The sequence below is a fragment of the Gopherus flavomarginatus genome, chromosome 3, assembly GCF_025201925.1.
Source record: "Gopherus flavomarginatus isolate rGopFla2 chromosome 3, rGopFla2.mat.asm, whole genome shotgun sequence".
NCBI lineage: Eukaryota > Metazoa > Chordata > Testudines > Testudinidae > Gopherus > Gopherus flavomarginatus.
The window spans coordinates 1757167-1772031 of record NC_066619.1 but is presented as its reverse complement, the minus strand read 5'-3'; the positions used below and the strand labels follow the sequence as shown (position 1 = coordinate 1772031).

General features: G+C 57.3%; 2 protein-coding genes across 5 annotated transcripts in view; one reads left to right on the top strand and one right to left on the bottom strand.

The window, feature by feature from the left end:
* Positions 1 to 14865, bottom strand: part of LOC127046504 (uncharacterized) — a 257859-nt gene that overhangs the window by 37263 nt on the left and 205731 nt on the right. The window lies entirely within an intron of this gene.
* LOC127046476 (receptor-type tyrosine-protein phosphatase kappa-like) overlaps positions 1 to 14865 on the top strand; it is a 119407-nt gene that overhangs the window by 50291 nt on the left and 54251 nt on the right. For 3 of the 4 annotated variants that reach the window (XM_050943537.1, XM_050943536.1, XM_050943535.1), the window contains exons 8-12: positions 1395 to 1583; positions 2215 to 2439; positions 6910 to 7227; positions 7903 to 8000; positions 13618 to 13810. In XM_050943537.1, the coding sequence (XP_050799494.1) occupies positions 1395 to 1583; positions 2215 to 2439; positions 6910 to 7227; positions 7903 to 8000; positions 13618 to 13810 (1023 nt within the window). The remainder of the gene's footprint in view (positions 1 to 1394; positions 1584 to 2214; positions 2440 to 6909; positions 7228 to 7902; positions 8001 to 13617; positions 13811 to 14865) is intronic. The other variant, XM_050943538.1, reaches the window with a different exon arrangement.

Below are 14865 nucleotides of genomic sequence, written 5' to 3'. Positions count from 1 at the left end.
CCTGGCAGCCTGATATGAGTCTCCTTCTGCCAACACCCCCTGCGGTGCAAACCCTGGGCCAGCCCCAGCGAGGGGTGAGTGCAGGGTCTGGGGGGGTCAGTGGGGGAGGAGGGAGGCAGGGACACTGGCCAGACCCAGCGAGGGTTGAGTGCAGGGTCTGGGGGTGTCCGTGAGGGAGGAGGGAGGCAGGGACACTGGCCAGACCCTGCCGGGCTCTGTGGGCCCAGCTGGGAGCCCGGCAGGCTTGGGCAAAGGAGGCAGGAGCAAACAGCGAGAGTCAGGGCCCTGCGGGACATGGGGGACGAGGCCGAGATGCTGCAGGGGGAGGTTCAGAGAGTGGAGAATCTGAATTCAGCCCTGGTGTGACCGTGACCCCAGCTCCTCGGCCCAAGAGAGGGGCTGCTCTAGGGGGAGGGTCCTCGGGGAGCAGCACCCAGCAGCGGGCAGAGGGCTGTGGGGAGAGGTGTCAGGGGGCTGGGATCTGTCTGGGGCACAGAGGAGGGAGCAGATGTTACCCAGGCAGGGGTGCCAGGGCTGAGTGCCAGGGGCAGGTAGGTGGCTCAGGAGACACTGAGCTGCTATGGGGACACTGGGGCAGGAGCTCAGTTGCCATAATGATGTGTGCAGCATGGGGACCCAGAGGGTTGTGTTGGGGGGTGTTCGTGGTCTGGGGTGTGGGCGAGGGACATTGGCTAATGTGGGGAGAGGGGGAGACGCGATGGGATCAAGACCGCCCAGAGGGGGGGGTCAAGTGGGGCAATTTGCCCCAGGCCCCGGGCCCTGCAGGGGCTCTCATGAGAGTTTTTCGGGGCCCCTGGAGTGGGGTCCTTCACTCGCTCCGGGGGCCCTGGAAAACTTTCGTGGGGCCTGGGCCCCCAGAGCTTCTTCCACTCCAGCTCTTCGGCGGCGGGGGATCCTTCTGTTCTGGGGCGGAAGAACCCCCTGCCGCCAAATTACCACTGAAGACCCAGCTCTTCAGCAACGGGTCCCGCTTTGGCGGTAATTCGGCAGAGGGGGGCCTCCACTGCGGGTCTTTGGGGCACTTCGGCAGCAAGTCCCGGAGCGGAAGGACCCCCCCACCACCGAAGTACCACCAAAGTGGAGGCTTCCTGCTGCCGAAGACCCCAGGCCCCCTGAATCCTCTGGGCAGCCCTGAATGGGATTGAGGGGCACCGGCCAACAGGTGTCAGCACCCCCTTAGGTGACTGGGGTGGGGCCCGGCCTGGGCAGATGGGCTGACGGCCCCTCTCACAACATTTTGGGGCTGGGGCGGTATCAACACTGGGTGCCCCCGGCCCAGGATAGGGCGCAGTCCAGGTCGCTCTGCTGGGAGGGGAGGATGCAGTTGTCATGAGGGAGGGATCTGCTGAGACTGGACATTTCTTCCCCTCCAGAGGTTTGCACAAGGGCAGGAAACTGGCCCCCGTCGGTCTCTGCTGCCTCCCCACAGACAGATTTTGCCGTTGGCGAGTGGATTCAGGTGACCTGTCGCCCGGAGCAGTACGAGGGGAGCCCGGCTTGGGTGCGATGTACGGAGACGGCTGGGCGCGTGGAGTGGGACACGAGCCGTGTGAGCTGTGTGGGTGAGTTCTGCACAGACGGGCTGCAGGACAGGCTGAGGGGATTTGAACCCAGGACCCGAGCTCCCCCATGAGGCTCTGTGCGGGCGCAAGGCCCATGGGCCTCAGGGAGCTGGATGGGGTGGAGGTCTCTGCTCTCGGTGACATTACCCTGCTGTCAGGAGAGCGGCACCAAGGGCCCAGTTCCCATCTCAAGTCCCCAGCCATTGGGGTGGGCATGTGCCCTGCCTGACCCCAGGCTGGGCAGAGGGCAATGCCCCAAGGACATAAACCTTCTGCAAGGAGCCTTGTGCCCTCACCGCCCCCACCATGAGCTGCCTGAGTCAGCCCCTATCCCTGCTGGGCTCTTCCAGGGTGTTCAGACCCCTGGTGCTTCTACCAGCGGCTGCGTCCATTCATGGCCCTGCCCTATGAGGGGGCAGGTGAGCCCTTGTGGGGGCCAGTGAGAGTCGGGATAGCCCGGTTAGACACCCCCCCCAGGGCTCCACAGGCCGGGCCTCGTGCTCCAGCCCTTGTTCTAAATGGCCCAGGCCAGGGGGCGCCAGCCCGTCCCGGGGTGATTATCTCCCAGCCTGACGTCCCCCAGCCGGGCTGTCCCCAGCCCTTACAAACACCAACCCCTTCCCTCTGGCAGAGACATGTCCCAGGCCGCAGTGGGACCCCAGACTCCAGTTCGTGCCAGACCGGCCGTTTTATGGCCAGAATGACCAGATGACACTGAGCTGCTCTGGGGGGTTCCAGCCTTCGCCCTCTGTGATCAGATGTGTCAGATGGGGTCATACCTGGAGTCACTGGAATGCCTGGTCTGTGTGTGACTGGGGCGCCTGCCACCGTATCACAGAGAACGTTACCTGTGCAGGTGAGTGAGGACACAGCGGCTCTCGGCACTGGCCAGCTCCCTGCTCATGCGGCTGGAGACACAGCTGGGGCGTGGGGTAACTGAGAACCGTCTGGGCACAGAGGAGACCACAAGGCCCAGGCACATTGGGGTCGGGTTTTAAGGGTATTTTTTAAAGACTTGCAGCACTTAGAGCCGGCAAAGCCGCCTTGGGCCCAGCCAGCCCATCTCCAGGGCAGGATTGTTCCCTACAGGGAGTTCCCTAGCGATGTGAGTGGCCCAGTGTTAACCGCTCCCTCTCCCCTCCCCCCCGAGAGGATTCCACAGCTGGGGGGTGTCCCTGTCCGGACGTCGGTCACAGGAACAGGCAGCGCCGGGCTGGACCAGAGCTGTGCTCCATCGAGCCCCGGATCCTGGGTCTGAACTAGCGGCTTCAGACAGAGACGTAGGAGCCCCCCAGGAGGGAGCAATGGGGTCAGCTGCCCCAGGGAGAGTCCCCACCCCCAGTTAGAGATTGGCTCACACCGTGGAGCAGGAGGGGCAGGTCTTTTCCCAAACATTTGTCCTGGTGTTCAGTGTAAGCTCTCCTCGTTCCACTCAGTGCTGCCAGCTACAAACCCACAGGCACGAGGCTGTCTGCAGACTCAGACAGACATCACCGAATCACTCACGCTCAGGGCACGTTTTCAAGTTCTTCTTTGCAACTCACAGGGCTAGAAGCAATGTTTTTAATGAGCATCGGGATTGTCATCATTCCGTGACAGGGCCTTAGGCAGGCGCCCGCGGTGCCTGGGCCTTAAACCAGGCCTGCCCCAGGGCATGTCTGGCCCCTCTGACAGGACCCACGCCCTGGTAGCCCAGCAGCAGCCCCTATTTTCAACAACCCCAGAATCCACTGTGAGTGGCCTCTAGGGTAATATTTAAAACTGGACCCTCCAGCAGAAGTGCTGGAATCACCTCTGCTTTGCCCCTTCCCCCCAATACTCCACCCCGTTTGCTCACTGCTGTTCCCCTGTCTCCCCTGCCTGGGTGGGGAGGGATTCGCTGGCAGAGCCACTGCTGGGAGCTGCAGCCTCCCGATGCAGGTGGGAGGCAGCCCCGGCTGAGGAGAGGCTGATGCGGGTGGTGATTCAGCATCTCCCTGCCGCTCTCACCCGCAGTAACTGGACTTTGTATGTCCGGTGAGTAGATATGACCAGACACTGTCGGGTCCCCTTTTCGACCAGACTTTCAGGTTGAAAACCAGGCACCTGGCCACCCTAGTGGTCTCTGAAGTGGATGGAGCTTGGCTTGTGGGTGGAGCTTAGAGAATGCCATAATTCCCCCCACTCCAGCTGCAGCTCTGATTATCCCCCATTTTACAGAGGGTGAAACTGAGACAGGGAGGTGAAGTGAGGGTTCCCAGGTCACCCATCAGAGGGGTAGCCATGTTAGTCTGGATCTGTAAAAGCAGCAAAGAGTCCTGTGGCACCTTGTAGACTAACAGACGTATTGGAGCATGAGCTTTCATGGGTGAAAACATGCATCCGACGAAGTGGGTATTCACCCACGAAAGCTCATGCTCCATAATGTCTGTTAGTCTATAAAGTGCCACAGGACTCTTTGTTGCTTTTACAGGTCACCCAGCGAGTCAGTTGCAGAGCTGGGATCAGAACTCAGAACCTTCTGACTCCCAGCCTCTGAGCTCCCTTCTCTTTGGCAATACCTTTGTGGGAAAAGGGTGTCCACATACAAACACAGTGTTCCCGAGGGGGCATGTGAGAGCTGTCTACACACGATGCCACTCTGATCCTTTACATTAATAGTGATTGTTATTTGTGATAAGTCTGTGGTCTCCCAGCTGCACTGGCCTTTCTAGCTGCCCAGACAGTCCTACTGCAAACTCATGTCTCGTGCTCTCTGCTTTCTCCCTGACTCTGAGCCGTTCCTGCTCCCCCGTAGCTGTGGTACAGGTTATTCTCCCCAGCTGCATTAGCTGCATTTCCCATGTCGACTCTCCTGCTAGTTCCAGCCCAGGTGTTAATCTCTCCAGATCCCTTTGGCTCATTTCTGCTCGCAGCTCCTCCCTACTAAATGACACCTGTGAATTCCCTTGTATATGGTCTGTTCTTGCCCTCAGACCTGTGCCCTAGACACCTCTCCCCCTTCGTACTTTGCCATTTCTCACTCTCCTGGTGCCGGAGCCTCTGCTTTGGCCACAGAAACCCGGGATTTAAACCAGTGGGTCGGATCCTCCAGCAGCTTGTGGCCATGAAGCAGCAGTGCCCAGTGTCACAGAGTCCCCAAGCGATGCTCTGGAACTGCTCCTCACCAAGCCAGGCAGGACTTTGGGGAGCCTCCTCTCCCTTGGAGCAGACTGTCTCCAGAGCAAGAAGCTCACACGGCTTCACCTCCTGGGTCTCTCCTTGGAGCATTCAGCATCCTCTGCCCCTCCGTGCGCTTCTGTCACAGAGAGTCAGGGCCCTGCACCCCCAGTTTCCTGCGATTCACCAGGACTCTCAGCCAGCCAGTAAAGCAGAAGGTTTATTTAGATGCCAGGAACACAGTCCCAGACAGGTCTTGCAGGCACAGACAACAGGACCCTCCCCAATTAGGTCCATCTTGGGGTCCCAGGAGCCCCACAGCCCCCTTGGGGGGTCAGAGCCCTGTTTGTCCTTCCCTCCATTCCCCAGCCAGCTCCTGAAACCCTCTCTCTCCCCTCAGCATCTCCTCCCCCAGCCTTCGTTCAGCTTCCTGGGCAGAGGTGTCACCTGGCCTCTAACCCCTTCCTGGGCAGAGGTGTCACCTGGCCTCTATGTTACATGCTCCTCCCTCAAGGCCAGTCTCCCATCCCCCAATGCAGATCGTCCTCCCAGGCCAACATCCCCCACTGAGCATTCACAGCCCACAGTAAGAACAGGCCCAGTTCCTCACAGCTTCCCACAGCGAGCCTGCCTCAGTGGGGTCCTGGGGAAGCCACAGGGTCCTGCACCCCCACTTCGCAGTCCGACGTGACTCTCAGCCAGCCAGTAACACAGAGGTTTATTCGATGACAGGAACAGGGTCTAAAACAGAGCTTGTAGATACAGCGAACCGGACCCCTCGGCCGGGTCCATTCTGGGGGGCAGTGAGCCAGACCCCCACGTCTGCCCTCCACCCTTGACCCCAGCCAGCTCCAGACTAACAACCCCTCCAGCCCCTCCTCTCTGCTCAGCCCCTTTCCCGGGCCAGGAGGTCACCTGATCTCTTTGTCTCCAACACCTTCAGCTGGCACCTTTGCAGGGGAGGGGCCCAGGCCATCAGTTGCTAGGAGACAGAGTGTCAGGCATTTAGGTGCACTGGCCCTTTGCTCTGCAGCAATCACACACCCTTATTCCATCACCTAGATACTTCAGAGCTGCCTAGGGGACACTGAGGCACCAACACAGTATTCAGAGAAAACATTAAGAACATTCCCAGTTTGTCACACCCAGCCCCAAGAGTGTCGCATGCTGCGAGGGGCCTGTTCCATGGAGCAGAGCCAGCACAGAGGGCTTGGTTCCGATGCTCTCCCGGCGGCAGGGCAGGGCAGGGGCACAGCCGGAGGACAGGGGTGAAGCTGGGAGGCCCCTCACCTGCACCAGTTCCCAGCTGCAGTTCTAACCCCTTGGAGCTGAACCAGTTTGATCCCTGGACGGAATCTCCTGTGTGTGGCCAGCCAGAGCCGGGGCCAGTGCCTGGGGTCAGTTGCACTAACAGGTCCCATGCAGCCCAGAAGGGAGCCACTGGGTCCCTAGCGGGACACATGGGGCTTAGACTCGGCACCTCTCACTATGTGACTGGCGCCCCAAGGGATGTTACTGTCGTGTGGGTGGCAGGGGACCCATGTGGTTGGCATCCTCTGTGGCCTTCACGCCAGCACCCCCTCCATCACTCTCAGACCTGGCCCAGCCAGGGCACGGAGGGGCTGGCTGGAAGCCCAGGGGCTGCACCTAATTCACAGCAAATAGAGATGAAATAGAATAAAATGTGTGAATTAAATGTGTCCTGATTATTAACAGAGAAGCACGGCCCAGGGAGACTCCAATCCCAGCATGCACTCTGCTGCCGCTCGGGACCACATGCCGCAAGGCACCTGTAGTCTCCATGGGCTGCGTCCCTGTCTCACTGCAGCCTGCTGTCCCTTGGGGCAGGGAGCTCCAGCTCCCAGCTCCCGCAAAGGGCCGTGTCCTGCTTGGCTGCCGAGCGACAGAGGTACCCATGGGAGCACGGGGGGTGGGGAGGTGTGTTTGCCTGGAAGAAGAGGAAATCAGGCTTGGATCAGAACGCTCCTGGGCTCAGTTAGGCGATGCTGATGGTAATCCTGTGTCCTCTGCGGTGCCTTCCACCCGAGGAGCTCAGAGGTTGGTGGGTTCGGCCCCTCACCCCGCTGTGTGTGGGGAGCAGGGGCGATGTGACTGGAGCCCCTTTGCAGAGCTCTGTGCGTCCGGAAGGGGCAGGAAAGTAACCCTCATGCTGGTGCTTATTCTCTAGTGACCCCCCGGATCATCCCAGGGTCCCTGGAGATTTCACCCACCACCATCAAACTGCACTGGACTTGTGAGCCCCTCAAATCCTGCCAGGGCAGCTGGAAGATACGGGCCCAATGCCAGCTGGATGGACCCCTGTCAGGCCCCTGCCAGAGACAAAGGCTAACCAGAGAGCAGCCGTTACAGGGACTGGATGGAACAGTAACGTGCAGCTCCCTGCACCCCTTCACCTCCTACAGAGTCACCATCTTTGGGGGCTACCCAGCGACCAGACCGCTCAGCACTGTCCTTTATAGACAGCGGGTCACCACGAGTGAAATAGGTAGGGCAGCAGGGGAGTCATCCTATAGCTGTGAATCCTGGGCTTGGTGCTGACCTTGGGGGCAGATGGGCCCCTGTTGCTCTGCAACCCCACCTGCCTGTCCAAGCAACTGAGCAGGTTGAGTGGGTGATCGGGGTCCTGCCTGGGGGTAGGGGGCTCCCCAGAGCAAACAGAGTCCCCCAACCCTGTCTCCCTCCCCGTCTCCTCAGACAGGCCTGTGGGGTCAGCCTGGAACTTGAGGCTCAGGGGGTGGATCCCACAGGGAGTTTGAGGCTCTGAAGGCCCAGGAGTGGGGGTTGGCAGAGGACCCACTAGCTGTCCTAGCCCAGCTGGTCGGCTGCCCACCTTCCCAGCAATCCGTCCATCCAGTCCAGCCCCGGTACCAAGCCCCTCACTGTGGTGTCTGAGCACCTCGTGCAGCTGGAGCAGGGACAGGAGTCTGTGTCTCTGCTGCCAGGGGCTGTGCAGGAGGAGCTGTAGGATGCTGCCAGCTCCTCGTGCCCAGCCAGGCAGCACCACCCAAGAGAGGTGGCAGGGCCTACTCCTCGCCCTCCTGCTGTAGGGACCGTCCAGAGCTCTGATTCCTGTGCTGGGAGCGCTGATTCCTGTGCTGGGAGTGCTCTGCGCACGGGGGCCTCAGGCCCGGTCAGTGACCTGGGATTCCTTCGCTTTCAGCCCCAGACAAACCCGAGATTGAGCCGCTGGATCTCAGCACCAAAACCCTCAAGTGGAAGCAGCTGCTGCCCTGCAAAGGGGCAATCGTCGGGTATCAGGTACCGGGGCAAGTGACTCGCTAGGCAGCCTCTGGAGGGCGTTTTAGCCCAGAGCAGGGTCTGAGTGGGCAGGGACAGCGAGAGAGGGAGGGAGCATCAGGGGGCATCGTCCAAGTGTCATTAACCATCACTGCTGCCCCTCCCGGAGTACTGATCCCTGTCCCAGAGCGAGGGGCACCTCGCCCCCACTCTCCAGCTCCCCCAGGCCCTCCCTGAGCTTTCCCTCTTTAAGGCCAGTTGGGAGTTTAAAACTACCCAATCCCTCCTGTCTCCAGCATTGCATACATCTTGCTGCATGCCCCTGTGCTGCAGGCTCTCACCCGGCTCCTGCCTGGTACAGCCTGCAGCTCCGTGCCCCTGTGCTGCTGGCTCTGACCCGGCTCCGGCCTGGTGCAGCATTCGGCTCCATGCCCCTGTGCTGCGGGCTCTCACCTATTAGTCTTTGCTGCGATCCGGGGAGTTGCTTTTCACCTGTAATCCCTGTCTGGGTTAGGCCTTGGTCGCTGCCAAGGGTCCGCCTCTCCCAGCTGATCCTGGGGTGGATAAGCTCAGCTGAGATGCTGGAATAGGCACTCTCTGAGGGGGATGGGGCCAGGGCATTCTCCATAAGGGGTCCTTGGCTCTGGAATTCACTGCTCCTGTGGTCCACCCTAGCCCACATGATATAAATTCTGTGTGGGGCCCAGCCACTCCAGCTGGGAGGGGAGAGGGGTCTGGTGGAGCTGAGGGAGGCCACTCAGATCTCCTGATGCTCATTGACCTGGGTCCAGGCCAGTGTTCGGAGCAGAGCCTGCCCTTGTTGTGGTGACTGAGGTCTCGTAGCAATGGGAACGCCCGGGGCCATGCGGGTACCCCTCGATGTCTGGCTGCCTCCTCTGCCACTGGGGGCTGCTGGGCTGGCTCAGCGTTCCCTGATGGGAGCTCCCAAAGGGTAAATGGCTCGTAGCCCAGGGGCACTTGGGTGGGGTTCCCTGCCTGCCTCCCTGCTGCCCCAGGAGGCTGGTGGGAGCGAGGGAGCAGGCAGCCTGCAGGTGACCCTCGGCTCTGTGTTTTCATCTCTGCTGACCGGCTGAGCTAGAGCCCCTGGTGTAACAGCAGGCAGCGCTGGCAGGAAGTTCTCTGGAAGGGCCCTCTGGCTCTGGAATCCCCTCCCACCTCCGGTCCACAGCAGTCCCGGGGTCCTTTCTCCCCGGGGCTGGGTATAGCCAGGCCGGGCTATGGACGTTTCATTACGTGCCGCTGGCGGGCAGGGCGAGCTCGGGACATGTGTCGGGCACTGTATTCTGAGCTGAAAGACAAGCACCTGTTCTGCAGCACTCTCTTTGCACTCGGCCCCTGTCATAAACAGATTGTTAAGGGTTAATGTCTCTTTTACCTGTAAAGGGTTAACTAGCTTAGTAAACCTGGAACACCTGACCAGAGGACCAATCAGGAGACAAGATACTTTCAAATCTTGGTGAAGGGAAGCCTTTGTTTGTGCTTTTTGGGTTTTTCTTTGTTCTCTCTTGGGTTTAAGAGAAGCCAGACATGTAAGCAGATTTCTCCAATCTTCTGAAACAGCCTCTTCTGTTCAATTTAGTAAGTACCAGTTAGAAAGGCGGTTGAGTCTTTTGATTGTTTTCTTTATTTGCAAATGTGTATTTTGCTGGAAGGATTGTATCTCTGTTTGCTGCAGCTTGTATTTGTGCTGGAGGGAGGATTCTCTCTGGTGTCTATAAGCTGAAAGACCCTGTAACATTTTCCATCTTGATTTTACAGAGATAATTTTTACTTTTTTCTTTCTTTTATTAAAAGCTTTTCTTTTTAAGAACCTGATTGATTTTTTTATTCTTGTGTAAGACCCAAGGGGAGGGGGTCTGCACTCACCAGAGAATTGGTGGGAGAAAGGAGAGAAGGGGGGAGGAAAAGCCTGATTTCTCTCTGTGTTAGGATCACTGTCTCTCTCTCAGGGAGAGTCTGGGAGGGGGAGAGAAGCGGGGGAAGGTGAATTTCCTCTCTGTTTTAAGATTCAAGGAGTTTGAATCACAGGGTTCTCCCAGTGTAACCCAGGGAGGGGAGACTCTGGGAGGAAGAAACGAGGGGGGGAATGGTTTATTTCCCTTTGTTGTGAGACCCAAGGAGTTTTGGGCCTTGAGGTCTCCAGGGAAGGGTTTGGGGGCCAGAAAGTGTCCCAAAACACTATATTTTTGGGTAGTGGCAGCTCTATTGTTTCTAAACTAGTAATTAAGCTTAGAGGGGTTCATGCAGGTACCCCATCTTTTGGACGCTAAGGTTCAGAGTGGGAAATCATACCTTGACATGGTGGCAGAGGTGGGATAAGTCAGTGAGTTTAAAAGCAAAAGCCAGTAGGATTTTTTTTTCTTTTCTCTCTGCTAGCTGTTTGTAAGCAGGCAAGAGGAGGGGGTTTAAAACTACAGCCAGAATTTTTTTTTTCCTTTTCTCCTTTCTGGTTGTACAGAAAGACAGCCTGAAGGCAGAGGCATTAGGGTTTAACAAGGATCTTTGTTAGGCAAAGGGACTCCAGCTGTGAGTCAGCAAACACCAGCAAAACACATTTGCAAATGAATGTTTTTTTTTCTTTCTAACTCTACGGGCAAAACTAGCTAGGAAGTGTTAGAGAGACTCTGTTGCCAAGCAACCCTGAGGGTGCAGCCAAAGCTGAAACATTCCAGGCACTGAGCAGCAGAGGGCACACCCAGCACAAGAAAGCAGGAAAAATGAGTTCCAAGGAACGGGCAAGACTGGATGCAGAAGAACAAGCCAAAGACACTGCCCACAACAAAGCCATGGAAAGAAAACAAAAAAAAATAGAAATGAGAGAAAAGGAGATGGAGATAAGAGAAAGAGAAGAACACGCCAAAGAGGCGGCCCACAAAAGAGAACAAGAAGCCAAAGAGGCGGCCCACAAAAGAAACATGGAAAGGCAACAAAAAGAGGTGGAAGAGAGGGAAAGAGCGAGAAAGCATGAACTGGACTTAGCAAAGAATAAGCCAGATGTTCCAGCCAATCCTAACAACCCTTCTCCAGTTATTGTTCCCCATCCCAAGAAATTTCCCACCTACAAGACAGGTGATGACACTGAGGCCTTCTTAGAAAATTTTGAAAGGGCCTGCCATGGGTACAGCATCTCTGAAGACCAGTACCTGATAGAACTGAGGCCACAGCTCAGTGGACCCTTAGCAGAGGTGGCGGCTGAAATGCCTAAGGAGAACATGAACGATTATAAACTTTTTCAAACCAAGGCCAGGATCAGAATGGGACTAACACCTGAGCATGCCCGTCGGCAGTTCAGAGCCCTAAGGTGGAAACCAGATGTGACAGTTCCCCGACATGCCCACCACATTGGAAAGAAATGGGATGCCTGGATATCAGGAACAAAGGTTAAAACTCTAGAAGAGCTGTCCCTTCTGATGCAAATGGAGCAGTTCTTAGAAGGTGTTCCTGAGGAAATAGAAAGGTACATCCTAGATGGGAAGCCCAAAACTGTAACCGAGGCAGGGGAGATTGGAGCCAGATGGGTGGAAGTGGCAGAAAAGAAAAGAGCTACTGTCAAGGGTAGCGAATATCACAGGGGTCACACCGACCATAAACCCTACAACCGAGGGCAACCCAAGACCTCACTTACAACCCAAGGAAAGCCCCAGACTCCCTATTCTCCCACCTCACCAGTCTCCAGTAACCCACCTCGGCCCAGTGACCAGTCAGCTGGGCGAAGCTTTAAATGTAATGAACTGGGACATATAAACGCCAACTGCCCCAAGAACCCCAACCGAGTGCAGTTCATTACACCACCATCACACCAAAGATCCTCAGGCCCAGATGGCTCTCAAATACCCTCGGAGCAAAGGGAAATTTTGAGAGTGGGCGGAAAGAAGGTTATCGCGTGGAGAGACACGGGGGCACAAGTGTCAGCTATCCACCAATCCTTCGTAGACCCCAAATTCATCAACCCAAAAGCCCAAGTGACAATTTACCCCTTCATGTCAAAAGCTGTAGACTTGCCTACAGCTGAACTGCCTGTCCAGTACAAAGGCTGGTCAGGAATGTGGACTTTTGCAGTCTATGACAATTATTCCATCCCCATGCTACTGGGGAAAGACTTGGCCAACCAGGTAAAGCGGGCCAAGAGGGTGCGAATGGTTACACGCAGCCAAGCCAGGCAAGCTTCCAGACCCATCCCTTGTCCTGAACCGTCCACAAAGGCCCTGTCTGTGTTACCAGAGACCCAGACAGAGGTAGTGGACCCAGATCCCCTGCCAACGACTGCAACAGCCACAGTGCATCCAGTCCCAGACCCGGAACTGGAAAAGCAGCCAGCACCAGAACCGTTGCCAGCACTGACGACAGTGCTTGCAAATCCATTTTCAACCCCAATGCCAGAGGGCATCAGCGAGCCTGAACTGGCAGAAGCAGCAGACAACCACACCCAAGAGGCTCAGCCAGAGCCTGAAATACCACCTGGTGCACCAGCGGAGAGCGGTTCACGAGCAACAAAAACAACCCCATCACCTACATCGCTTCCAGAGGGACCAAGCCTAAGTCCACAGTCTAAGGAGGAACTGGTGTCTCCAGCCTCAAGGGAACAGTTCCAGACTGAGCAGGAAGCAGATGACAGCCTTCAGAAAGTTTGGGCGGTGGCATGGAGCACCCCACTGCCTCTCAGCTCTTCTAACTGATCCCGGTTTGTTGTAGAACAAGGACTTTTATACAAGGAGACTCTTTCTGGTGGACATCAGGAAGACTGGTATCCGCAAAAACAGTTGGTGGTTCCAACTAAGTACCGGGGGAAGCTCTTAAGCTTAGCTCATGATCATCCCAGTGGCCATGCTGGGGTGAACAGAACCAAAGACAGGTTGGGGAAGTCCTTCCACTGGGAGGGGATGGGCAAGGACGTTGCCAAGTATGTCCAGTCTTGTGAGGTATGCCAAAGAGCAGGAAAGCCCCAAGACCAGGTCAAGGCCCCTCTCCAGCCACTCCCCATAATTGAAGTCCCATTTCAGCGAGTAGCTGTGGGTATTCTGGGTCCTTTCCCAAAAAAGACCCCCAGAGGAAAGCAGTACGTACTGACTTTCGTGGACTTTGCTACCCGATGGCCGGAAGCAGTAGCTCTAAGCAACACCAGGGCTAAAACTGTGTGACAGGCCCTAACAGACATTTTTGCTGTGGTCGGCTCCTCGGGGGCTGGGCTTGGGGTGCTGGAGGGGCCCAGCTAAACACAGCGAAAGTGATAACAGAACAGAGCCAGTGTCGGTGCGGGAGGGTTCCGGGCCAGCGGCTCCTGAGTAACATTGAGCCTGGTCCAGCCCAGCACTTCCCCTGGGGACACTGACAAATGGGGGACCCCTGTGATGGGGAGCGGCCCTGGGCATTCACCCTACCTGAGCAGTTCCTGTCCTGCTGCCCAGGTGGCCGTGTCGACTGCCGCAGAGGAAGGAGAAACTCCCCGGTGCTTCTGGGCTGGGCAGCTCTGCTGTGCAGGGGCGGGGGTAGGGGGTGAAGTTCCTACTGGCACAGGGGTGCTCAGACGATGCCCTGCAGCTTGGGGCTTGTGCCCTGTGTATCAGGCGGGGCTGGGGGTAAGAACCGCTCCTCTCCAGAGCCCTGTTCCTTTCTCTAGCTGAACATCACGGCCAGGAGAGAGTACGACAGCGATTTCCTCGAGGTCAAGGTGCTGCGGGTGAATCAGTCGGTCACCAAGTACCTGCTGCAGCCCTGGAGACATGGGACCAACTACACAGTGACAATCCAGGGCCTCACGGCTGCCGGCCTTGGACAGGCGTCGCACTGGGACTTTGAAACCGACATCTCTGGTAAGGACCTCTGAGATGTTATTGACATAAACTGTTCTGTCTGTGTGCATGTATCATTTTTGTATTTGAAGTTATAAGTATTGGCTCTATCCTGTCTGTGTTTCACACTTGTGCTGTGCTTCTGGGTGACACCCCAGACAATTTGGCATCAGCTCTGCCTGGCCTGCTTGATGGCCCATTAAGGATCATCAGCTAATGCAACTGACCTATTGAGAGAAGGCAGATACACCTGGTGACTCAGCAAGGCAGGGACAGGCCTATGGACAGAACTCTGAGGTTTTTCCAAGCTATGTGCTGGGTAGTTTGTGGTTAGAACAAAGGAAGCACAAGCCACATGGCAAGAGACTATAAAAGGCAGCTGCATCTCCTCCATCTTGTCTTCAGTCCTGCTTCTTGCTTCTGGAGTGTCTATGGGAATTGCTTGTGTGACTCGTGGTCAGGGCTAGCCATTTTGCCGCCCCAAGCACGGCGGCACGCTGTGGGGGGCGCTCTGCCGCTCGCCGGTCCCGCGGCTCCGGTGGACCTCCCGCAGGCATGCCTGTGGATGCTCCACCGGAGCCATGGGACCAGCGGACCCTCCACAGGGATGCCTGCGGGAGGTCCACCGGAGCTGCCTGCCGCCCTCCCAGCAACCGGCAGAGCACCCCCCGCAGCATGCCGCCCCAAGCACGTGCTTGGTTTGCTGGGGCCTGGAGCCGGCCCTGCTCGTGGTTAGCCAGTGGGGTGAGACCAAAGTCCTCTCTGTCTGGCTGGTTTGGTGTGTGTTAGTAATACAGGACCCCAGCCTGGGGCAGTGACTGCCCAGCTCTGAGCAATTTGTCCTGAACTGATACTCTCAGTGCTCTCCCACTAGAGGCAGCAGCATTACAACCTCCCTGCTCTAGGATGAGTCTGAGGGGGCTGAGGACCAGGGCACGGTCCAAAAGCGACTCCCAGAGCTCTCTGGCCTGGCTCCTGGCCCCTCTCCTTTCCCTCTGTGCTGTGTCCCAGGAGAGCACGGGCTCAGCACGCCCAGCTCAGCCGGGTGTGGCTTGGTGCTCACCTCCATGCTGTGC